The sequence below is a fragment of the Schistocerca cancellata genome, chromosome 2, assembly GCF_023864275.1.
Source record: "Schistocerca cancellata isolate TAMUIC-IGC-003103 chromosome 2, iqSchCanc2.1, whole genome shotgun sequence".
NCBI classification, from domain to species: domain Eukaryota; kingdom Metazoa; phylum Arthropoda; class Insecta; order Orthoptera; family Acrididae; genus Schistocerca; species Schistocerca cancellata.
In genome coordinates, this window is record NC_064627.1 from 903,684,800 (window position 1) to 903,712,483 (window position 27,684).

The 27,684-nt window shown below is 40.6% G+C and overlaps 1 protein-coding gene across 1 annotated transcript in view; it reads right to left on the reverse strand.

The window, feature by feature from the left end:
- LOC126159737 (glutamate receptor 1-like) overlaps nt 1-27,165 on the reverse strand; it is an 80,717-nt gene extending 53,552 nt beyond the window's left edge. The window contains exons 1-2 of the mRNA XM_049916572.1: nt 26,669-27,165; nt 8,899-9,148 (exon numbers count right to left, since the gene is read on the reverse strand). Coding sequence (XP_049772529.1) covers nt 8,899-9,148; nt 26,669-27,165 — 747 coding nt within the window. The remainder of the gene's footprint in view (nt 1-8,898; nt 9,149-26,668) is intronic.
- Nucleotides 27,166-27,684: the final 519 nt, after the last annotated feature.

Sequence of the window (27,684 nt, forward strand, 5' to 3'; positions counted from 1 at the left end):
GAGTAATGACGAAGATGTAGATATAGATGTAGACTTATGTTGCCGCACAGTGAAAACTACAGAACTCTTCAGTAAAGTAGTATACTGAACAGTAGTAACACACATCCATATAGGTAGGAAATGAGGGGTACTATGTCATCAGCCACCTCAGAACCATTATAGCAATAACGCCAACTTGTATTATCGAACAGCAGAGTTTAAGTGACCCTTCGCCCCTATACATCACTGTGTAATAGGTAAACTGTAATAAATTGCGCCACATTACATAAAAATTGTGCAAACTTTTCCCATTAACCGGTATGTTAATGCATATTTGTAATAAAAACCTCCATACATCGCTGAGTTATAGGAAAATTGTAAAAAATTCCCTCTAGATAGATACATTATAGCAAAATGTTAAGATATTGCCCTGCTCATCGATATGTTACATCTAAATTGTAACCAACTCAATAAAACATCATGTAAGTGGTGATGATGATGAGTTGGTATGGTGACTACCGTTATCCCAGGATACTACTGTTTGGAGCAATGATGGTCATTTTACTGGGAAGGACTGCGATGTTCAGTCGATATGCTGGCATCATTACCTTCGATGCAACTGCCACGATGCACAATGATCGTCAGTCGATAGGGTTATTGCTGCAGTCCAGCAAACAACTGGTTGAGGCAAAGCTGATCAGTTGAAATGGCGACTGAGTTGACTTGGTGACTGCCACTATCCGAAATATTATTGGGTGGGCAATGTTGGTCAGTTGACAATGAATCTATCATTACTCTACACACACATTTATCTTGACTCAGAGAAATGTAGCAAGCTGGCAGGTTGGGTTGCATCAGTGAGAACCCCATATTCCAGCAAGTCTACTTGTGATGTCACTTGGGATTCTGCCTCCTGAATTTAGATTCAGTGTCGACCCACTTTTAGTTGCTTAGTAACTGCTGAAGAGTTAACAAGAAACAAAACTATTGTGTCCATCCTAGGTAAAGGTTAAAATGTCATTGTGTATTAGATGGTATATAATGATATATTTTTATGTATATGTGTATGTTTAACTAATTATTATCTCTGTAATGTGGGCAGTGTCATAGGACATCCTCTAAGTAAACGCCATCAGAAACCACAGTTAAGCAAGTACTATTGTTCCACACATCATACAGTTAAAGTGCCAGTCATAGCAAATATGTAACTGTAGGTATAGTAAGTACTACTCGGTTGTGATTTTCGAAAATCCTGGTTACTGGGATAATAAATTGAAATTATCCACCGGTGAATGGATGTGTTTATGTCATAATCCAATACCAATGGCTGTTATGTACAGTGGAAATACACAATTCGATGAGCTTGTAATCATGCTGGCAGTTAACCTGAAAGTGTGAAGATTTTCAATGGAACAGAGTTTACACATTAGCATGTTGAACAATTATTAATGTACAATACCTACGAAGATCTACAGGCAGAAGTCCAAGTTGGCAGCTTTATGGAGCAAGCTGATGGAACTCACACACCAAATAGCACACTGAACAGCAGTAATGCATATTTTTATAGGTAAGATACGAAAGTTGTTATATATTCAGCTACCTATTTTCAAACTTTATTGTGTACCCCATGCAAGAATTATGTCTTTACCCTGAAGTACAACACATTTGTTATCTTCAGCAGACGGTGTTAACTTATGCCATCACATAGAGGAGGCTACAAAACACTTCGTTTCTGCTATGACAGTAAATCCTCATTTTGCATCCAAATTGTAACAAACTGCCCCATTTATGACACAACACTAACAAATTGGAAATACGTTTTTATATTGCCGTGACGTTATAACAAGTTATGACAGTCAGTTTACAGGATAGGATAATGATGGCCAATTTGCAGGGTGACTGTCCTCGTCCCTTGAATACTTTTGCATGTGTCAGTTGATATAGTGGTTGGCACAATCCTGATCATAGTTACAACCATTATCAGTAAATCATGGTGATAGTATAGGTATGATAACAACTGGTGTCAGCTACTGTAACTTTAGTAAAAAATTTCTTCATACATCTCCATGTTACATGGAAATTGTAGCAAATCACCCCATGTTAAAGTAAAATTGTATTATATTGCACCATGTACAAAATGTTTGTCATCATCTGCTACATCACAATGAAGACATAACCCCATACATCACAGTTTTACAGCTAAATTGTTAAACAATGCAATACAGGTGGGCATGTTGAAGCAAAATTGTAACAAATTGTTGTGTACATCATCAAGTAAAAAGAAAATTGTAACAGGCTTAGCTAGGTGGTAATGTATTCATCTCCCATACATGGTGGGGCAGGGTTCGATTTCCAGCTGGGTTGGAGATTTTCGCCACTCGGGCACTGGGTGTTGTGTTGTACTCATCAACATTTCATTCTCATCACCAGCACTCATGTCGCCCAATATTTCGTCGACTGAAATAAGACTTGGCTGCCGAACTTCCCCAGATGGGGCCTCCAGGCCAACGTGGCCATATGCTCATTTCATTTCGTGTAACAGACTGCTACATATATCAGTATGTCACAGCAAAACTATGACTAACTGCCCAATGTGTCAAGCCTCGAGTAACGTCACTGAAACTCGCTGATGGCTGTATCTCAGGATTTTTCTGTCGTGGAAAGCGCTTAATCAGCTGCTGACTTAAATTATGTAAACAGAACGAAATTTTCACTCTGTAGCGGAGTGTGCGCTGATATGAAACTTCCTGGCAGATTAAAACTGTATGCAAGACCGAGACTCGAACTCTGGACCTTTGCCTTTCTTGGGCTAGTGCTCTACCATCTGAGATACCTAGGCACACCTCACTACCCGACCACACACAGAGAAAGGAAAGGGTCCAGAGTTCGAGTCTCAGAGCGGCACACAGTTTTAATATGCCAGAAAGTTTCATATCAGCGCACAGTCCGCTGGAAAGTGAAAATTTCATTCTGGAAACTTCCCCTCAGGTGACTAATCCATGTCTCCACAATATCATTTCTTCCAGGAGTGCTAGGCCTGCAAGGTTCGCAGAAGAACTTCTGTGAAATTTGGAAGGTGAGAGATGAGGTACTGGCAGAATTGAAGCTGTGAGGGTGGATCGTGAGTTGTCCTTGGGTAGCTCAGATGGTAGGGCACTTGCCCGCGAAAGGAAAAGGTAACGAGATCGAGTCTCGGTGCGGCATACAGTTTTAGTCTGCCAGGAAATTTCATTACGTAAACATCTCAGCGCAGCCTTTCTGATGTAATATACATGCAGCCCCTCCCACTCTCTCTCTCCATATGCACCAAGTTGGTGTCATGTAAAGGCGGCTGTGCTAAGACATGTATGTCAGCCTAGCTAGCAGTATGAACTTAATGACATAAACACTTAGGTTTTTGGAACAAATCTTGATTTCATAGATATGATAAGTCTAAACTAGCTAACCAATGATTTTTGCTTGTTGGAACACAAACTAACTTGTTGGAACAAACCTCAGCTTGCTCAGTTGGTGACATATTAGGCTAAATGTTACAATTTCATGTTATAGTTATGATATATGGTGTAACGTGTTACTATTATTCTGCAGTATAGCAATGTATGAAGAGATCTGTTGAAATTTGCCTCTAACATAGTTATGCGCAAGGCAGTTTATCGCAACTTTGGTGTAACATGGACAAATTTTGCATAATTTGTTACTGTTTATTTGAAATGAGGTGATGGGTGCCATGAAGCTCATGGTTTCTCTGCTGTGTGCTAGTATAAGATGTCAAACATTCTGTACATAGGCAGCTTGTTACAATATTGCTGCAACATGGGGTGATTTGTTACAACTATGCTGTACAATGGTCATGTATGGAACAAGTTGTTACAGTTCTGTTAGACTCTTATCTGTAACTGAGGACACTTATTGTAGCTGATACTCACTGCAATGGCACATATACTGTCTGCTGTTATAATACTACCTGAGATCTAGTAGCTGAAACCTACAGAATGGTTATGGTACATATTTTCTCACCATAGATTTTGGGTGATATCAGTCACCATGTCAATTTACAACATTTCTCCGCCCTGTAAACTAACCATCCCAATTCGTTACAGTTCTGTTGTAACATGTGATATAAGTTTGCTATAACAAGTTTCTGTATGAGGGAACTTGTTACAGATTACTGTAAAATGATGCTCATGTAGGATGAACCGTCTCATAGCCTCCACAGTGTGACACCAAGAATTGCCATTATGAGCAGAAGATGACAAACGTTTTGTAGTACATGGCATCACTATAATGTACGGCCGACTTTGGGCAGCTGATACCATAGAAACCCTCACTCCGCACCTGTACAAAAATAGTAATACTCCTTTGCAATAAGTTACTTCATAGAAGTGTCATGTAGACATCATGATATAGCATTATCAGCAGAAGATAACAAAAATGTTGTAAAAGACAGCGTAAATATGGGAATGACACAGTATACTTTGGTACAATGATCAAAATACTCTCTTCAACAAGTGCACTTTCAAGCTTTGATTTGTGTAGACAAGCTCGTAGGATGTGACTCTATTGTCGCTGTACTGCTTGCCAAAAGCTGCTAACGGTGCTGAGAGACACCACTACTTCCACTATGAGGGACTTATTCGATTTTGAGAAAACTATGTAGTGACAAAATTTGATGTCTGCATATCATACAGTCTGAGATCTTATCTTTGTAACGGACGGAATTTCTTTTCGTTATTTGTCATATTTGGCGTACTGCATCAAATTAATTATTACACGAAATTTCGAAGAGCTTTCTGATGTAAAAATACATTCCCAAAACAATGGGGTTAGTTGATGTTGGCTCGTAAATTGCTGTGTATAAATCAAATATCGATATTTTGTTTACAATTTAGAGCAGAACGATATCTCTGATATTTATATCTGGTGATCGGTCGCGCGCATAATTCATTCTGTCCTTGTGCGTTGGGTACATATGATCATAACAGTCATCATTATTTATGAATGGCAGTGCACATAAAGTGGGGGTGCACTTTCAATTATTTGCTGCACAAGAACCAAACATGTACAGATATTATACATATGTCGTTTTGAAGAGAAAGCCTGAAAGATTTTTTTCATGTATACCGAACAGCGTAGTTTGGTAATTCGCCTATAGTCAACGCTAGTCGCAGACATTGCGAGTTCAGGTGCGGAGCGAGCTTTCTGTGTGTTTGAGTTCGACAAAAACAACTGTGCTACAGCTGTTCAACGGATATTTAGAACCACGTACGATAAGAAGTAACCAAAAAAGAAGGCCATTTACCAAGGGCACAACAAATTCGTTACGACAGGTTCATTGTGCCCGGCAAAGAGAAGCGGACGTCCTAGTGTGAGTGAGGTGAATGTGGAGCGCGTACGATAGACATTCATAAGGATTCCAAAGAAATTGTTTCGTCGTGTATCCTGTGAAATGGAAAGGGCTCCAGTGACAGTGCAGAAAGTCCTGCGACAGAAGCTGTCTATGAAACCATTCAAATGGGAGCTGAACCCGGCGCTGCCGCATCGATGAATCGGCCGTGCTACAGAAGGGGACAGCTGTTTCACAAAATGGGCTCCCCGATTACCAGATCTGATGTCGTGTGATTTTATTCTGTGGGGACACATTAAAGATCTGGTGTATCTACCGCCTCTACCACGCGATGCAGCTGAGCTCCGGAAGAGAATACTGGAAGCGACTGCAGCAGTCAACGATGCCATGCTGGGACGGGTATGGCTAGAATTCGATTATCGTATATCGTATTGACATCTGTCGTGTCACTCATGGTTCTCATATCGAATGTTTGTAAAAAAAAGAAAAAAAAGAACTTTCAGAGTTTCTCTTCAAAATGATATCTGTACAATGTTTAGTTCTTGTGCAATAAATAATTGAAAATGTTTCCGGACTTTATGTACATCCTGTAGTGAAGTGAGGTTTTTTGCAAATGATTTCATTCAAAGAGGCACGGTTGTTGTATGATAATTGCACAGAACTTTTTTATTCGCTGAGATATGGAAGTAACTCCTCTGCAGCAGTTTATTAATCGTTGAGAGGTTGCGTCTTCCATATGGGTTTTTCACAGACGTGAATTTGTATACCTTCGTATTCCACTTTAAAGGTCTGTATATCACCATTGTTGTTCGAACGTGCCTACTTTAGGTAGTACAAAAATAAGTTTATCCAGATTGTGTGCTCTAGCTGATCATTATCATCAAATGCGACCATTGGTGTTACCATTTGTCTATTTCGATAGGTAACTTATTTATTCTTCAGTGTTCAGTTCAGTGAAATGAATACAGAACACTGACGAGAACTACTTTTCTTACCAATATTGAATGGGAACTTATAAAGCCCCAAAGAGAGAGGTGATGTCAAGCACCTCAGGTACCTCAGGATATGAGGAAGTGGGGACTTCCACTGCGTGGACTGGAGATGACTGTAAATAGACCGAAAGAGGAGATAATGGGAAAAAAGGAAGGTGTTACGACTGTGGTAGGGTGCGGGACAAATAAATCACTAAGCCGTGTGTTCTCTGTGACTAGTGGACATGCCATGGTCATTTGGAGGGAGTTTGTGTCAATAGTTTGAACAGACTAGACTGAAGTAATACATGCACCAAAAAGTAGTCATGGAAGTATTGGTTTAACTGTTGTGTAACTGAGGCTCATATAAAGATACAGCAGTGTATGTTTCATCAACTATACTTGTTGTTCATTTTTAATGGAATGTGTGTTCACTTTTCTTTGTTTTGAATAAAATAAGTTAAGTGTATATAGATTAGATTAGATCATGAATACGACACTTCGTAATGATGTAGAACGTGTCATGTTAATAAAAGGTGTCTATACAAGGTATTACATTTGACATAATATTACATGACACTCAATAATTTTTTTGTGGAGGTTGGGAAATTACCCACTTACTATATCCAAAAATTCACCTAATGAGTAGAAGGAGTTGCCATTAAGAAATTCTTTTAATTTCCTTTTAAATGCTATATGGCTATCTGTCAGACTTTTTGTAATGACCCTACTAGCATAAGTAGCTGAACTCAAACGTTTCAGCAGATCCTCATTTTTTCCAGTTCAACCCCTCATCAATGCATACACCTAGAAATTTTGAATATTCTACCTTAGCTACCGATTTCTGATCGAAGTCTATATTTATTAATTGGGTCATTCCATTTACTGTGTGGAAGTGTATATACTGTGTTTCGTCAAAGTTTAATGAGAGCCCATTTGCAGAGAACCACTTAATGATGTTCTGAACACATCGTTTACAATTTCACCAGTTAATTCATGTCTGTCAGGTGTGACATCTATACTTGTATCATCGGCAAAAAGTACCAGCTTTGCATCTTCGTGAGTATAGAATGGCAAGTCATTAATATATATTAAGAACAGCAGAAGACTCAAGACCGAACCTTGCGGCACCCCATTCTTGATTGTTCCCCAGTTTGAGAAATCACCAGGTTTTTTGCACATTATGTGAACTGTTTATGTCAACTTTCTGCCCTCTTCCAGTTAGGTATGATTTAAACCATTTGAGCACTGTCCCATTCATACCACAGTACTTGAGCTTATCTAGAAGTATTCCATGATTTACACAATCAAAAGCCTTTGATAGATCACAAAAAATCCCAACGGGTGACTTCTGGTTACTCAGAGCATTTAATATTTCATTAGTGAAAGTATATATAGCATTTTCCGTTGAAAAACCCTTCTGGAAACCAAACTGACATTTTGTTAAAACTTTATTTTTACAAAGGTGTGAACCTACTCTACAATACATGACTTTTTCAAGAATTTTGGATAAGGCGGTCAGAAGAGAGATTGGGCGGTAGTTGTTGACATCAGACGTATCCCTTTTTTATGCAGTGGTATAACAATGGCATACTTTAGTCCATCTGGGAAAATCCCCTGCTTCAGAGAGCTATTACATATATGGCTGAGAATCCCACTTATTTCTTGGGAACAAGCTTTTATTATCCTGCTGGAAATGCCGTCAATCGCATGTGAGCTTTTATTCTTGAGAGAGTTTATTATCTTCCTAATTTCAGATGGGGAGGTGGGTGGAATTTCAATTGTATCAAATGGTGTTGGTAAGGCCTCTTCCATTAACTGCCTTGTTTCTTCTATTGAAAAAATCCTAGCCACTAGACCACACCAGATGTGGATATATTATAATACATATAGCTCGTTGACATGTGGAGTTGAAAATTAATTGAATTCGACATTGTTATGGGTGTATGTATCCTATTCTGCTTCACAGTTGTTAAAATAACATTGAAAACCATGATCGGATATTCATGTGACTACTGTCGGATTAAATCGGAAAATTGGTAATAATTTATTATTTCACTGCAACTATTGATGAATATTCTTTCTACATGACAGAATTGAGAGCAATATAGGATTCGTGCTGATTTCTCTCCAGAATTGACTATAGTACAGTGAAACTCCACCAATAACGGAAAAGGTTATATCTTTTCATATTACTGACAAAAATCAATCTGACTCAGTTTTTGAAGATAGCAAATGGGAGGTTTTGGTACAGAAAATGGCGCAGAGGTCACCAGTTTGTGTGTGTGTGTAATGAGTGATTTGTTATGAAACAATGTGTGTGCAGTGCGTGCAGCGACTGGTAGTGAGATATGAAGGAACAGTGTGGTATTACATTACGTAACAAATTATTTGTAAAAATAAAGAAACTATTGTATACCAGGAGAAAATCTAATGATTGTCTCTAACTAGAAGTCTGTAAGTGTATGAGGATACGAATTAGCTTATTCTAAATTAGTCTAAATTTGTAAATACTTTGACATAGCCTATATCATTGTAAAAAGAGATCTACGGATGAATAGAGCTACTACTACTACTTCTACTACTAGTAGTACTACTACATACCTTTTTGACAAACTCTAAAATGATGCGTGTCTCAACACCATCGAATACATTAGCGTCGTGGTTGAGTATGACATATGGCGGGTAGTCGACTACTCCAAGTATCAGCCGACGCCCGTGTAGGTCTGCCAATGTGCCGCGATAGAGGACCGCAGATGGCGGGTTGAAGCCGAACCCCCGCCGCCACCGTGCCACCACCAGCTCGTCACGCCACGTCTCTTCCCCGGTCAACCTCAGTGTTACCAATTCAAAGCTGCTGAACAAGGCGACATCTTAGCCAATACCTTTAATTTCTGGTATAAGCAACATAACGAAGCTCACAGAAATACATCAGATTGAAAATGTGATAGACCCCTAAGTTAAATCATTTCCTCTTGCATTGTAATCATGGGAAACAAATACTCTTTTAAGGACTGAAATGCAGTTTTCAAAGCCAAACTGACAAATGCTAATGCAATTTTATATTGATGTTACTCTTCGTCTTCCAAATTTTGCTACCTTCCATCGTAAGATCAGGATTAGTGTTGTATTGTTGCCATCTTTACTTTTCACAAACCTAATACATATCAGAATTAGTTTTATCATCAAAACATAAAGGACAAAGACGATAGAATGTTAACGAATTGTAAGCCATGTATTTAATCGAGTGAGAGATTGTAAAACGTTTTCTTCTCACTGATAGTAAAGCAACGGTAACGGAATCTGAAAACTAATTTCGTAGTGTGTACAGCTCAGAAACATAATTGAAGAATAGTAAAATCTTTATGAGATATGTGGATTGAAAGCGAGTTTCATGAGGTCAATGAATGGCTGCATGCTGATGAAAATAGGAATATTTATAAATGATGATGTGCGAACTGAATAATTTTAAGATAGAACATTAAAGTAAAATAATTAAAGATGGTACTTATCCATGGACCTAATGCATCAAGAATGAATACCAGATAGTTCTATCATATAGACTGAAAAGACAATGGAACACCGAAGAAACATCATAGCAACTTTCCTACCACCAGAACAAGCGATTGCTATACTGCTTCTATGAAGAAAACAAAGATTAATTCTTAAGCCTATAAATTGCGATAAATTTTTACTTTATGATGTGGTATTATCGTTGTAATGAAAGTGAGACTTCATAGCAACCATCATTACATATTAAGGGACTTGTAAGGAGGGCGTAGGGTATTAGGGCGTTGAGTACGTCAACACGGGATATATTTTGAAAACAGTTTGTTTCCTAAGCTTTCAACATTGTGCAGTATCCGTCTGTTAATGATAACAAAAAAACTGATTCATATCTATGTATTATTTTGTTTCATACTAATGTACATTCTTTGTTTTAGATTAATACATACACGCCGTCCAATCAATGCTTCCATATTGAGAACACCAACCGGCATGTCGAAGAACTCAGAGAAATATAATACACTTTAAAAGGAACTAATATGTTAACGTTACTTGCCCAGGCGTGATGTGACATGGTCGTTAAGGATGTAGGAAGGTTAAAAAAGAATATATATACAATTTCTTTTATCTTCGTATAAAGGAAAGAAGGTTATGAAAACATTAAAATGCATAAATATTAAGAAGAAAATTTGGATGTTATTGTAGGAAAATAAAACCAGTTTGCAAAACTTATCACAGTCTACGGTTAGCAACTTTGGGTAGTAATGGAAGCGTCATGAGTAATGAATTAGAACCCAGCCACTGGCTCAACGTTGAATAAAAATCATCAGTCATAGTTGTGTAGAGCTATCTTCGTCAGGCCAACGGCCTTTTCAAAGAGAGCAGAGGAGAAAACATAGGTTGTGGCAACCTCTTTCCCTTGGATTGAGAAAATGCCTCTAAAATGCGAAAGAGTCACCAATGATCAGCGTCATAAGGATGCAGACAGCAGCGTAAACCACTCCATTGAATACATATTATTCGTATCCACAGGGAACGTGTCCTGTAATGCAAACAGGTTTAGTGATGGTCTCTCCAGACTAGTCTCCCGTTCTGATTTCTGGAAAGGGGGAAGTGACAAAGAGAAAAAGATTGAATAATTAATGAAAGGGTAACATTGCGTGAGTAGAAGAGCAGAGTAAAAATTATAGTGACTGGAGAATTGGTATCGGTATATGGATGAAAAGGAAGAACACTAATTTAGTTCTGCAATAAATTTTGGTTATCAAAGGAGATTTCAACTGGATCACATCATGGAGAGACAGAGATTCTGAAATCAGATGGTTGATTGTAAGGCATATTTGGTAGCAAATACAGACTCAGACCACAAATTAGTATTGTCGAAGAGGAGACTGAAGTTTAAGAGAATCTTAAGAATCAAAGGGGAAAGCAGAGGGTACTAAACTGCTGTGGAATGACGATGTACGTTTGAAGTTCCCTAAGGCTGCAGATACTGTAATAATGAATAGCACAGTAGGCGGTTGGGTTGAAAAGGAGTGGAGCACTTGAAAATGAACAATCAGTTAATTTGAACAGACAAATATAAATACTATGAGGACAACTGTGAATAAACCTTGGGTAAAACAAGAAATCAGTTGAACGTCGAAGGATGGAAGTACGAAAACTCTCAGGAAAAGCAATAATAGAGAATAGTAGGTCACTGAAGAATGAAATAAGTAGATCGCGCAGGAAAGCAAAGACAAACCCACTGCAGGAAATATGTGATAAAATATAAAAACGAAATGTTCATCGGAATGACTTTCACCATACAGAGAAGTGAAATCAGACATCAGTGAAATGAAAAACAGTGCAAAAGTAATACCACTGTTAAGCGCAGAGTAAAGAGCGCACAGGTGGAAAGAGTACACTGAATGCCGCTACGAAGGGAGAAACCATCTGATGACGAGATAGAAGAAGAAATGGGTGTCAATACAGAAGATGTACTGAATCCAGCCATAACATACCTGGGCTGTTAAATGGTTCAAATGGCTCTGAGCACTATGGGACTCAACATCTGTGGTCATAAGTCCCCTAGAACTTAGAACTACTTAAACCTAACTAACCTAAGGACATCACACACATCCATGCCCGAGGCAGGATTCGAACCTGCGACCGTAGCGGTCACGCGGTTCCAGACTGAAGCGCCTTTAACCGCACGGCCACACCGGCCGGCCCTGGGCTGTTATGTTACGACAATTTCTCTTTCACCTGTCTCCTTGAAATTAATACTTAACTGACTGCATGTGCTGATCATTTCGTAAAGCGAATGGCTGATTGAGAACAATGATTGTTGAGAGATCACGAACTGTATGTTTTATTCCGTATACTCAAGAACTATCAACTCCTGCAATTGCACACAACTAAGCCACATTGTACACGCCATCATATGTCACTTACCGCTTTCACAGTGAAACTTACACGGTAACCGACCGCAGCACGAATAATCCTTTAGAGAACTGATTCGCAAAACAGCCTAACAGTGTAGGACATTGCACTGCTTCGACTCAGCTTCCTCACTCCTCCATTGAAAATGCCACACTCGCGCTCGTGTCAAGCGGGAACAGTTACCGTTCCCTGAAAAGCAACGCCTGCAACGACAGTTTATTTCGTACCTCTGGTCTCGACTAAACCAGAGTAGCTATGATACACATTATATGGAGTGGCCGATCAATAATTTTGCAATTTAAATTAATAAATGTTTTCAAATATCTCCCCGTATGATGGTACCGTACCCTTAAACAGTGCTTCAGTCAGGGTTTCAGACAGCTTTGAAGGACTTAAGATTAATTCAGGCAGAAGGGAAATTCCTTCGGAATTTCTGAAATCGCTGTGGTAAGCGACAAGCAAAGCACTAGTGAGGTTGGGGTGTAGAATCTGTGAGATCGGAGGGCTATCATATTTTCGGAAAAATATCATCCACACTACCTCGACAGCAGACGAATGGGAAGTAAGAGTGTTGATCTGTTACATGACGATCAGTTTTTGTATCTGCATCTACATACGTACTCCGCAAGTCACAATATGGTGCGTCGCGGAGTCTACCCTGTACCACTAGTAGTCATTCCTTTCCTCTTCCACTAGGAAAAAGAGCGAACGAAAAACGACTGCCTATATGCCTCCATACATGCCCTATCTCCATAATCTTATCTTCATAGACCGTAAGCGAAATCTACTTTGGCGCCAATAAAATCGCTCTGCAGTCAGATTCAAAAGCCGGTTATTTAAATTTTTTCTCCATAGCTCCCCTCGAGAAGAACGTCGCCTTCCCTCCAGTGATCACCATTGAAATTCCCGAGGCGTTTGGTAATATTTGGGTGTTGTTCGAAAATACCTGTTACAGATCTAGCACCCCACCTCTGAATTGCTTGGACGTCTTCCGTCAGTCCGACCAGGTGCGCATCCTAAGTGTTTAACTAAAACAGTGTTCCAGAATGAGTGTCATTAGGTCCTATATGCGGCCCCCTTTGCACAGTTTCCTAATATTTAGTTGAGGTGACTGTTTCAAGCAGCACACTACTAATGCTGTGTTTGAACATCATGTGTGTCTTTTTCCTACTCATCTGTATTATCTTCCATTTTTCTACATTTAGAGTTACCTGCCATTCATCGCAACAGTAGAAATTTTGTCGAACTCATCTTGTACCCTCCTAAAGTCACTTAACGTCCACATCTTCGCGTACATCGTAGCAACATCAGCAAACAACCAGCTGACTGTTGCTTACTCTGGGCGCCAGATAATTTATGTATGTAGAACATAATAGCGATTCTAGGAACGAAAAGCAAGCAGAGAGGCAGTTCTGAAGTTGCAGTTGATAATGAAATACTTTAGAAAAAATCAAGACAGTTTTCCTACAATTCGCTGACCTAGACAAAGCGTTCCACAGTTGTAATATGTTAAAAATATTCATAAAAATGCAGAATTGGTGACAGCACGACGTGCCACATCAAACCACTCAAAAGCTTGCTCACCTCAAAAAATTCTTGCTTACAGAGATCGAAACACTTCATTGGAGCTTTGCCAAAGTCAGCGTTTACATAGTATTAACAATCAATCGTGCTGGACTAGAATTTAGTCACCCTGTGAAACACCAACCAGTTCCATAAAACATCAGTCGTATCTCTATGGAGCTTCAGTCATATGGTATATATTTGCTTCGTATGGTACCGTATTTAGTATCATAGCAATGAAGGCGCTCGTATTGGTAGCCTACATACAGGTACAGGGAGAGGCCTGGAGTGATGATAGCGGCAAGAAGTTTGTCGGCGCATATGGAAGCGCACGCGTGCACACGCAATCACACATTCATATTCATTGATATTAGTTGTGTAAGGTGTGACAAAGTTAGCCGCGAGGTATTAGCCGAGTGGACTGAGGCGCTACAGTCATAGACTGTGCGGCTAGTCCCAGCGGAGGTTCGAGTCCTCCCTCGGGCATGTGTGTGTGTGTTTGTCCTTAGGATAATTTAGGTTGAGTAGTGTGTAAGCTTAGAGACTGATGACCTTAGCAGTTAAGTCCCATAAGATTTCGCACACATTTTCACGTCTCAAATATGTGTATTATTTATCAAAACTGTACCCATCAGCAAAGCACACGCACGCACCTACACACACACAAAAAAATTATTGTGTCAAGTGTCACAATGTTATTTCCACGTCTAAAACGTCAATATTATTTATCGTAAATGTGTAAGCCACGTCAGCAACACCCCTACAATCGTCTATCTGTCTGTCTCTCTCTCTCTCTCTCTCCCTCTACACACACACACACACACACACACACACACACACACGCACACATATGCCATGTTTATATCATGTGCCCCAAAATTTGTTCCATGTTTCCATTGCAGTTGGCAATCAGCAAGGATTGATATTTGTACCAAGCTTTGTGCAAGGCATAGTGGAACTAAACTAAACTCCTCCTGAACAGGCCATGAAAGCCTAACGGTACCAACCGGCCGCAGTGTTATCCTCAGCCTGCAGGTGTCACTGGATGCGGATATCGAGGGACATGTGGTCACCACACCGCTCACTCGACCATATGTCAGTATACGAGACCGGAATTACTATTTCTTAATCAAGTATCTTCTCACTTTAAGGCACAGTGGAGCGTCAGATTAAATTAAATTGTTTATATTATTGTTCCGTAACTGTACAAAACACGTGTTGGCTAAAATAACACGCTAAGATGGCAAGACAGTGATAGCTGACAGTTCCAAATCAACAAATATACAGTCTGTATCATTGTTCAACAACTGCAATAATAAACTTACGACAAAATAGAATTAAAAACAGGCAAGGTAATGATTGTTGACAGTTACAGATAAAGTAACAGGCATTCAGAATTCAAATAGTGTTCTAATACCAGAAACAATGTGTAAATAAACGAAGTGTCAAAATTCTAAATTGTTTTGGACTGGTACTTTACCCAATAACATCATTACTTTCCTGTAGCGGACTAAACGTCTCCGATTTTAGGTGATGAGGTACCTGGCATAGCTTAGAATATAAACATAACCATTTCTCAGATTGGTTTCTGTGCTATACCATCGAGGTTGCTGGCAAAGAACCACGAGGGTTAAGTAGGTCCTTAAACTCTAACAGCTGCTCTACTGCTAATTTTTCCGCTTCTTCCAGGTGCTTGACTTTCTTCTATAATGCAGTCAAATTGGTGCAGTTCTTACGTTTAGGGTCCGTATTTACACTCTCACTTTCATCTTCCTCCCAAATTTCCTAATTGGTGACCAACTACTTATTTGACAATTACGCGTCTTTGGTCCCAAAGTTATTTCTTCCAACAGGCACTGCCTGCTCAAGTCTAACTTCTGTATGCGTACAACACATCATCATGGAAATCACCATACCTTATCTAACTCCCTTTCTCGTTTATTAGCTCAACCGTATCAAATATATTTCTCAGATAATCATATCCCAAGCTCACCCATAATAGTTTTCCCATAACTTTCAGTACAAGCTCACCCATAATAGTTTTCCCATAACTTTCAGTACTTCAGTGCGAAAATTAAACCTTAGAGGCCTAGCACACTCGCTAATTCCTCTTTTGTGATACACGAATCTTGTGGCAGTATGGCACTGAGAAAATTTCCCACATGAAACGATTTCCCATAAGTACTAATACATACTGTCCAAGGATAATTTTGTGCTGTAACCAACGGCTATATGAGGCAAAACCCACATGAAAACTTGATATTGGCGATCCCAGCGAACACACGTTACTACCACCTACTTCACCGGACTTAACCAGCTCTTTCCAGTGAGGGCCACAGACAATTGTGCACCTATATCCTATAAAATATTTGTCCCCTTCCGTCCACTGCGCCAACTGAGCAAACTTCCTCAAAATATCGTTTAATGGCAGGATACCATTTCCATTACTTGCTTTTCTGCCTTACCCTATATTCTGGCTACAACCTTTTTGAAAATGCCTTACTATTCCACATTCCCTATTCTGCGGCTGACGGTAATTCGCCGTACGTGGCCTGACTGCCCATCATGGTAACAATCTACATAATACTTAGTATTATAGCAATGACGTCACAAATGCGGATTGTCAAAATGTTTAACAATCCTCATTTTATCGTGGAGTCCAGTTACTCCGTCTATCTCGTCCAATGTTGTGGCCATTACTAAGTCGCCACCGAAGTCTGTAGGTAACTCCGTTCTGGCCTCCTCAATTCATTGGGTGGCAACCCCTCCAAAAATGCATGTAATGCTCTGTGTTCTCTTTCTTGTAGAAGGATGTCATTAATAGGATCATTTACCATCATCTCATACATATTAGCATTAAGCTTACTAATACTGTCCACAAAACTCGCGTTTGATTCTCCCTGTTTTGTGATACAATATTTGATTTCTACCGGTAATATCTATACAATTATTCCTCCTATATCGCTGCAGTAAGTCAGTTTTCAAATCAAATGCCTGAGCATTTCTTGTTCTCATACGTCACATACGTTTTTGCATCTTCCACCAAAAGTAACTAGACCCCTGTGCTGTTATTGTTCCTCCGACCAACATCCCAACTTTGCGGCCGTCAACAGTTTGTCCACAAGCGCTTAAACACTCTCTCATTCTGTATTTAAAAAAGGAGAAGCTAGGATAGCGTCACTGGCATTTAGGATTGGAATCGACATACTGGAAGAGGATCTGTCCTCTCTTAACGTTCCCAGCTGCTTATGCAAGTTCGTGTTAACTGCCCACGTTTGTGTCATATGTTGCAACGAAGTCTGAAGTGCCTCCTCTATCCACGGTTTGCTCAATGCAAGGCCTGTGTCTACAACAACAGGAAAACTACCAGGAGAGGGGACTTAATACTGATACCACACTTACACTTTTTACTGCAAGCACTTCAAATCCTCACCCTTGAGCATTTACCGTCCACTTTCGTTACATACCCTGGCGTAAATCCAGAGTTTTTCGTTTTAAGACAGATTACCGCTAATGACTGAGCGCATAGGGCACTATGCTCCAGCAAACTACGCTATCCATAACTAAGTGGGCGCAAACCACCGTCAGTGTCCATAGTTTTCCCCTTAAATTCACTTAAATTTGCCGACTGATTTTCACCTGCCGCACCTTACATCGAATCCTGCAACCCAAACGATTAGACGTTGGCTACATGAACGCCTTGCAAAAGATCATAAACAGGTGGTTCTCATTCGTCACGTTGAAATGGTGATGCTCATCGTTTTCTCACAACTCAGTTATTGTATCGGGATTTCTCCACACTCAGAGTGCAGAAATGTTGATGGTGTGAACACCACTAAACGGCAACATGGTCAAGGAGTTGCGTATTTGACTTGTAATTAAAACGTCCTGTGGTCCTGTATTCGAAGCTATACACTGCTAACATTCTGAATGAAATTCATCGTAAATGGCTGTCGAAGGCTTCTGGCATAAGAAGTCGCCCTCGTTCTTCCACCAGTCTTGTGAAAGAGGCTGTAGGAGTTGGCAGAGGTTTAAGGCACTCACTTGAGCCTGGGGTGGGAAATTGCCGCTAAAAGACAGAACAATCAGCTGTGATAAAGGACGTGAGGATGCTCAGGACAATGGAAATAACTCCGTTAAAGACACAAAATATGTATCTACAGGACATGTGGCATGAAATTAGAGAAGTGTAACCATGATCTCGCCATTGGCCAGAGATTCCCAATTAGACCATTCGTATCTCCGGGAGGTGAGCGGAAACGTGGAGGTGAGCATAAACAAGCGAAAGGGCTCCATTCCACGAGTGGGACTGAGTAAATCGTAGTGAATGTAAACAAAGATTTCTGGTCCGACGAATGTAGGGTAGTATCATGAGCAACAGAAAATGGTATAACGGGAGTAGGATTTATTATGATTGGCAAGGTAGGACAGAGTAACTGTGAACAGTTCATTGATACGGTTGTTCGCATCGGTGTCGACACCAACCAAACGCCGTCAACAGTAGTTCAAGTATATTTGGCAGCGTCACAGGCAAAAGATGAAGAGATGGAGAAAGTATATGAGGACACTGAACGCGTGATTCAGTATCGAAAGGAAATTGAAATAAAGTAACCATGAGGGACCGAAATGTGACAGTGGGGTGCAGGAGAAATAAGTATACGAAAGAATATGGCGTGGACAGCAGGAATGAAAGAGAAGAAAGACTAATGGAGTTGTGTAATAAATGTCAGTTAGTATACGAGTAAAGGGCGTGGAGATATGGATATTTCCAACTGGATTGCGTTATTGTCGCACAGAGATACCACAATTAGATATGAATTGCAAGCAGATACAGAATCGGATAACAGTTCAGTAATGATGAAGGGAAGACTGTAATTTAAGAGAATTGTGTAGAAGGAAGTGAAATACTGAAGTACTGAGAAATGATGAGGTAATTTTCAGTGTCGCTGAAGATGTGAATATTGAGATATCGAGTAACAAAGTAGGTAGCTCAATTTAATAGCAAGGGACATCTCTAAAAACAGCAGTCACAGACGTTGGATAGCCAGATATATTTTGAAGAAGACACCTTGGTTAACGGGAGAAACACTACAACTGAGTCACAAAAATAAAATGATGTGCTACAGTACTCTGGGAAAGACATGATACCTAAATATAAATTACTTACGAATGCAATAAATATGGAAGCCTAGGTGAAATAGTTGGAGAAAAAAATGTGAAGAAGGGTGTAAGGCAAAGGCGTAGTCTTTAGTCACTACTGTTCAGTCTACAGATCGAAGAATCAATGACGGAAATACAAGAAAGGAACAAATAGTGCGTTTAACATTTAGAATGAAAGAATGTCAATAATAACGTTCGGTGATGACATTGCTATTTTCAGTGAAAATAGCCAAGAGTTACAAGAAGTTTTGAATGGAATGAAGATCTAATGTGTACACAAGATGGACTAAGAGTAAACGGAAGAAAGACAAAACTAATGAGATCTAGCCAAAATGAGGTTATCGACGAACATTAATTCAAAACTAATCATCGTGAAGCTTACGAAGTTAAGGATTTCTGTTGCTTTGGAAGCACAATGCGACATCGTGGATTTAACAAGGACGATAAAAAGCGAACTAGCGTCGGCAAATATGGAATTCCTGACAGAGGAAAGCCTGCTGGTATCAAACATGGCCCTTTAATCTGAGGAAGACGTTTTTGAGGAAGTACGTTGGGAATACGGTATTGTATGGTAATAAATCATGTACTGTGGGAGAAGAAGCGAATCGAAACGTTTGAGATGCGATGCTATAGATGTATGTTGAAAATTTGGTCTTCCGATAAGGCAAGGAATGATGAGATTCTCTGGAGAATCGCCGCATAAAAGAACATATGGGTAACAATGACAAGACGAAGGGATAGGATATATGTTAAGACATAACTCACATGGTATTATAAGGAGCTATAGAGGGTGAAAACTATAGAGGCAGACAGTTTGTAATACACACAGAGGAAGGGTGGGAGATGGGAAGGTAGCGTCCGTGTGACGTTAGTGTGACGTTAGCGGACACCAGTCTACATGCTCCCAGGGAAGGAGAGTTCGACAAGAGATGACCCTGTCCTCCGTTGTGATGCTGCAGGAGAGCGGAGTGAGGAATGCAGCAGTTTAGGAAAGTCAGGAAACAAAACTGGTGTTAACAGACGTCTTGGACATCGTATCTGTAATGCTGTTCCAGTAATATAATGGTCGCAGATTATAAAACAATGCATTTCGGTCTATTCTATGAGAAATTATATTAACGGTCTAGCTTAAAGTGAAGGACAGTCATGTTTATAAGTTAAATAGAACAGAACATAATACCGTTTTCACTACAGTTTGGAAGCGAGCTGTACATAACTATTACGTGAACATTTCCCGACATTTTCTGTTTCGTTTTTGTTTAACTAGTTTGTCAATGTAAGGACGTATTGTCCGAAATATCTGCAGCCGAAGACTGCATGTTAGGCTGTGAACTAACAACATGGTTCGGAATTTGAACTTTGCTAATTTCAAAATAGAAAAGAGTTGTTCGCACACATGAGTCGAAATGAACATACATAATCTCTATGCAACAAACTCGTATAACCTCGGAATTCTGGTTTGGCGAACATGCTTGTAGCAACCACCCAGATTTTTCTTGTGATTATATTTATCCTTCAACAAATATTTAAATTATAAATTGAAAATTTACATTTGGTACCTGGTAGGGACACTGTTAACAGACATTGCATACGAGGTTGCAAACAGCTGAAACGTAGTGGAATGTTTCTGCACCTTAAAAAATGGACTCGACCTAGTTACGAAGATTTAGTATGAGTTGCGCATATTTTTCAGAGAGAGTAATATCTGGAGTACCCACGTGCGGCACCTGAAAAAATGGGCAATGCTTCCAAAACAAGGTGGTTCGTCCACAGATACAATGCCACTTTGAAATGTTTGATTCGATAGCACATATCTGTTGATATGATGGTTCAAATGGCTCTGAGCACGATGTGACTTAACTTCTAAGGTCATCAGTCCCCTTGAACTTAGAACTACTTAAACCTAACTAACCTAAGGACATCACACACATACATGGCCGAGGCAGGAACGAACCTGCGACCGTAGCGGTCGCGCGGTTTCAGACTGTAGCGCCTAGAACCGTTTGGCCACTCCGACCGGCTGTTGATGTGAAGCCCATGCCTTGGAGTGAGGTATTTAAATCGGGCAAGTGACGTATTAAACAAGAAGTAAGAGGTTGATCACAGATTCAGGGTCTTGCAAATTAGGGCAAGAAGAAATTAATTAATCGTCAATAATGGTCTTTCGTCTCTTAACTCGAAGAATCGAAATAAAACCCTACCCACGATCAACCAGCGCACACTGAAGTCGTAATTTGATAATTGAGTTCACTATATTGACCCACATTCTTCAAGAAAAGTTTTAAACTATGCCTGAGGCCTCTTGGCTGACTGGAATCTGTAACTTGTACCACGGTATCCATAACGTTTTCCACTTTAATGTACTTGGCGCATAGATTCTGTTAATGAAAAATGCAGTGGATTGCAATGAATTCGTATGTTGGACCAGGAGCACGTTTCGTATCTTCTTCCATTCGTGTTATTAATCTAGTATGGACTCCTACCATCCACGGAGCCGCATCTGTTGCGACAGGAAAACGCTTCTTCCAGGTCAATCCAGAGTTTTCAACAGCTCTTTCATCGGTTTTGAAAATGTCCAACCCTGTGGTTGTGCCCTTAAGGGAACTAAATACAGTTGTTGCTCCATGACGTTCATCTTGTCATTGACGACCCTAATGAAAGTAGATGATTGCGCAGTACTTGATATGTCACCGTTCTTATCGATTCCTAAGGTGTAATGTATAAACCCAGGTTGCATAACAACAAATTTCTCTTGGATATATACACGCATTTCCCGAATACTTCACGCAAATAGTCTCAGGAGACAAAAGTTATTTCCTCAGAGACCATCAGAATCAATTCTTTCGCAAAGTCTCCTTCAGGAAACGGCGTGTCTTTCTTGGCTATTTGATTAGCTATTCCGTAGCTATGATGGAAAGACGCTTAGCTGCTTTGATAGTCCTGAACATCATCATGATCTTTAAATTTCGATATTACTTAGCAACGTTCTTTTCCTTGGTATTTCTACATCTACATCTACATCTACATCTACATCCATACTCCGCAAGCCACCTGACGGTGTGTGGTGGAGGGTACCTTGAGTACCTCTATCAGTTCTCCCTTCTATTCCAGCCTCGTATTGTTCGTGGAAAGAAAGATTGTCGGTATGCCTCTGTGTGGTCTCTAATCTCTCTAATTTTATCCTCATGGTCTCTTCGCGAGATATACGTAGGAGGGAGCAATATACTGCTTGACTCTTCGGTGAAGGTATGTTCTCGAAACTTTGACAAAAGCCCGTACGAGCTCTGAGCGTCTCTCCTGCAGAGTCATCCACTGGAGTTTATCTATCATCTCCGTAACGCTTTTGCGATTACTAAATGATCCTCTAATGAAGCGCGCTGCTCTCCGTTGGATCTTCTCTATCTCTTCTATCAACCCTATCTGGTACGGATCCCACACTGCTGAGCAGTATTCAAGCAGTGGGCGAACAAGTGTACTGTAACCTACTTCCTTTGTTTTCGGATTGCATTTCCTTAGGATTCTTTCAACGAATCGCAGTCTGGCATCTGCTTTACCGACGATTAATTTTACATGGTCGTTCCATTTTAGATCGCTCCTAATGCCTACTCCCAGATAATTTATGGAATTAACTGCTTCCAGTTGCTGACCTGCTATATTGTAGCTAAATGATATGGGATCTTTCTTTCTGTGTATTCGCAGCGCATTACACTTGTCTACATTATTCTATTGACATTCCCTGCACCATGCGTAGATTCGCTGCAGATCCTCCTGCATTTCAGTACAATTTTGCATTGTTACAACCTCTCGATATATCACAGCATCATCCGCATAAAGCCTCAGTAAACTTCCGATGTCATCCACAAGGTCATTTATGTATATTATGAACAGCAACGGTCCTACGACACTCCCCTGCGGCACACCTGAAATCACTCTTACTTCGGAAGACTTCTCTCCATTGAGAACATTCATATTCACTGCCATGGAACACAGCATAATATTTCTTATTACTCCGTACCTCTTTGTTACGTACGAAACACTTTGCAACTTTATCACATTGCACGAACAGAAATAGATTTTTGCACACAGACAGAAAAACTGGCTGCTCCGTTTTACTTGTGCTCGCCCTGTTATTATCATCGAGAGCGCCACAGTTGACTGAATCGCCGGCATGGTGGCTCAGCGTGTTCGGTCAGAGGGCTGCTCGCCACCTTTAATAAAAAACTGAGTAAAGGAATCAACGACCAACTAGAACGGATGTCTCGTGACGTCCGCCCAGACCAAACGCAACGAACAAAACCGAACTCAATGAAAAAAAAAAAAAAGAAGAAGAAGAAAACAACCTCCAGTCCCGTACTCGCAGCGTCATCTCTCTAGGCAACACATTGCAGTACACTGCTCTCGACTGACAACAGGCGAACTGACGGTTTTGTTGTTCATTCCGACACGTCACACGGCATGAAGCTGTGCTCGTCTGGAAGACATACAACACATTATACAGGATGTAGCCCGCAAGTGCTACACTGAGATGACGAGGTGGGCACAGGAAAGAAATTCGTGGCGGGCTGCATCAAACGAACGGACCGATAACTCGAAGAAAAAAAATTGAGGGTCTCAGGATGGTGTTTGAGGACGATTTACTGCGTAATACCACCTTCTCAACAGTCGTGAAATCAGAATGTGTCAGTGGACAATAACATTCTTTAAAATGAACACATACAGTCATGACCGCAAAAAACCATTATTTTGTGATAATTGGTTTCGGTCATGGTGTTACCACTAAATCAAGGCTTTTCGCGATCTAGACTGTTTGTGCTCATTTTAAAGTGCTTTTCGCCAGACCGCTGTTTTCCACGAGAAATGTACTCAAATGTTAATAACGTTCTTTGCCTAGTAAGATGCTCGTGAGACGATGATGGCGGCGAAATGATGGCATGTATAGCTCTCCAGTCAACAGTTACTACCTCATCAAGGCACAGGTACGCCTGCCTGTTCCTCGGCAGGGGAGACTGCCTCAGCAAGGTGGCAGTGGCGGTTATGACCTTGCGTATAACGCCATTGCAACAACGTTTTTTCCTGATGAACGCACTGAACAACGACGAACTCTCGATTGAAAATTAGGAGTATTGCAACTGTTGGTCACTGAATGGCCCTCAAATGTTTTGCAGTGCGTATCTTTAAATATTATTTTCGTACTCTGGCACACAATGAATCTTATCAGTCACACGAAGTCTCACGATTTCTTTACACTTCGCAACTCATATTCTCGTCCAAATTCATAAGGGATCTCGATGTAAGTTACACATTCAAAAGCCAAAGAACCTAATGCCGCGCAGGGTGCCTGCAAGCACGCAAAAGTGCAGCAACACGAGGCGGCATGAACCCGACTAATGTCTGAAGTAGCGCTGGAGGTATCTGATACCATAAATCCTGCAGGGCAGTCCATAAATCCGTAAGAGTGCGGGGGGTGGAGATCTGTATTGAACAGCATGTTGCCAGGCATCCTAGATATGCTCAATAATGTTCATCTCTGGGGAGTTTGTCGTCCAGAGGAAGTATTTAAATTCAGAAGAGTGTTCCTGGAGCTACTCTGTAGCAATTATGGAGGTGTAGGGTGTGCCACTGTCCTGCTGGCATTGTCCTAGACCTTCGGAATGCTCAATTGACATGAATGGATGCAATGATTAGGCAGGATGCTTGCGTACGTGTCATCTGGCAGAGTCGTATCTAGACGTATCAGGTGTCCCATACCACTCCAGCTGCACTCACTCCACATCATTACAGGAGCCTCCACCAGCTCGTAAAATCCTCAGCTAACATTCAGGGTCCATGGATTCACGATGTTGTCTCCACACCCGTACACGTCCATCTTTTCCACACAATTTGAAACGACACTCGTCCGACCAGGCGGCATGTTTCCATCCATCAACAGTCCAATGTCGGTGTTGACTGGCCCAGGCGAGGGGTAAAGCTTTGTGTCGTGAAGGTATCAAGGATAAACGAGTGGGCCTTCGGCTCCGAAAGCCCATTTTGATGATGTTTCGTTGAACGGTTCGCACGCTGACACTTGTTGAAGGCCCAGCATTGAAATTTGCAGCAATCTCCAGAATGGTTGCATTTCTGTGTCGTTGAACGATTCTCTTCAGCCTTCGTTGGTCCCGTTCTTGCAGGTTTTTTTTTTTCTGGCCGCAGCGATGTCGCAGATTTTTTTTTTACGTGTTCCTGATATTCACATTACACTCGTGTAATGGTCGTACGGGAAAATCCTCTTTTCATCGCTAACTCGAATTGTTGTGTCGCATCAGTCGTTTGCCAACTATAATACCACGATCAAATGCACTTAAGTCTTGATAACCTGCCATTGTAGCAACAGTAACCGATCTAACAACTGCGCCAGACACTAGTTGTCTTATAAAGGCGTCGTCGACCGCAGCGCCGTATTCTGCCTGTTTACAAACCTCTGTATTTGAATACGCCTGCCTGTACCGGTTTCTTTGGCGCTTCAGTGTATTTCCGTAGCCGATCATGGTGAGTATAAAATTTATTAAAACAATGTGTGTGTTAATCGGCGTCATTACAAAAAACTGCAAGTAACCCAGAGACGTTTCTACCGCCGTTGCAGCGGTCCTTTGAAACAGCTTTGAAGAGAGCGCGGCAAAGACAGTCGAAATGTTGATTGTATAGTTCTTTTAGTGTTTATTATCACGCGGCGTAATCTAATTTGATTTTATCAAAACAGTGTAACTTAATTTTCAATAGTTCTTTGTGACACGCATATAATATCCGTAGTTGTAGTCAGTGACTTAATATCAGTCATAATCGTATCACTCGGGCTATGAAGAACGTAAATATAGTCCTAGCTAATTCCTTTAGCCATCTACACCGGGTAATATAGTTTTCGGATTGCAGTGTTACATTCCTAGGATCATACAATCGACGATTTTGTATATCACATTTAATATATTTATAGAGCACATACAGTAATTTCGTTCATCGTGTTTCATTTCAGATAAAGTTACACATGTATCAAAAATGGTTCAAATGGCTCTGAGCACTATTGGACTTAACTGCTGTGGTCATCAGTCCCCTAGAACTTAGAACTATTTAAACCTAACTAACCTACGGACATCACATACACCCACGCCCGAGGCAGGATTCGAACCTGCGACCGCAGCGGTCGCGCGGTTCCAGACTGTAGCGCCAGACCCGCTCGGCCACTCCGGCCGGCACTCATGTATCCTCAAGAATCGAACCTCGAAGCACACGTCTCGAAAATTGCTCTTTAATAGTGTTCAATGAAGATACATTTCTAAAGGAAATTAAAACGGACAGATCCGGTAAGGTGTCAAGATATACCACCAGATTTATGCAATGGTTTTGGAAGTGACTTCTGATAAAAGTACATAACTGGCCTAAATTACCGCAGAAATCCATAAAAAGATCTTCTTGAATCTGAATAGTGTAATATAATGTAGTTGTGGAAATGCCGTGGAACCACAGACTGAGAAGAAATTTGGTTTAAGTAGTTAATAAAACATTGTTTCATGCAGGATGAATTAGAAAGCAAAACTGAATCACATACAGTGGACGACAGAATCACTTTAAATAAAAATAAATAAATAAATAAATTATTGACCACGAACTGAAATCGCTTATAAAAAATAAAAAATCTCTAGATAATCTAACACCAACTAGATTACAGTGAAAAAAATCCACGTCTTACCTTTCATCACTATCCACCATTCTAGCCACTAGAATGTCGGGTACATTGTCGATGCTGCGGAGAGAGAATAGTGCAGGTACGTTAATGTGTGGAAACTTAGCTACCGGCAGCACCAGTAAACGACGGTGTACTTGGGTGACGGCCAGCTTGGATGCCTTGAGGAATCGGTCGACACCAGCGGTGGCATTATGACATCGAACCACCAACCCTCGGCAGTCAGCGTCCAGAGCGGACACCAGGAGGCGCTGTACAGGAACGTCTCCATTGACCAGCGATACTCGTATTATTGTGGGGAACCACGGATTTAAGAACGATAAACTCTCTGGAACATCCGACAACGCAATTATACACTTGCAATTGCCAAATTCCTTTAAGAGAATTGTAGACCCCATTTCACGTACTAAACTATCAAAAGAGCTGGGGTACTCGTTCTGTAGTACTAGACGTCCATTGCACAGCGAAATTCCTAATGTTGCCAGCATTAGTATAGAATGCATTGCCTATAGAGTATGGGAAAATTTGTCCTGGTAGTAAGGACTGTGAGTAAACCAATACTGTTTTTCGTTGAGGGTTCACCCGGTTACCGATAAAATAATTTGATTTAGGTTAACTCAATATCTAATTTTATTCTGTGCCTCGGCTTTACGGTTCGCTTGACGCTCTCCAAATGCGTGGTCTTTGGAGCAGCTTCGGCTTATATTGACGGAAGTGATGTAAAAATTTTAACTTGCCCTCTGAAGGTAATTCGAAGTATGTTTCGTTCACCTTTCACGACAGAAAAGGACACTCAGTTTTCTTCACGGTGATCAAACAATATTTTGCATGTTTGATACATAGGTCAAAAGTCTCCTCCTGAAATATAACTAAAGACTACAGTCAGAAAAATCATCCGTCGTGGTTTTAAAGTGTTACCTCTCTCGATACTTACCCTCGCGCTCCGTGCAGACGATACATATTTCAGTGCGCCTCTGAATCGCTGATCAAAGTAAGCTTCGGCTTTTAGTCGAGATAATAAC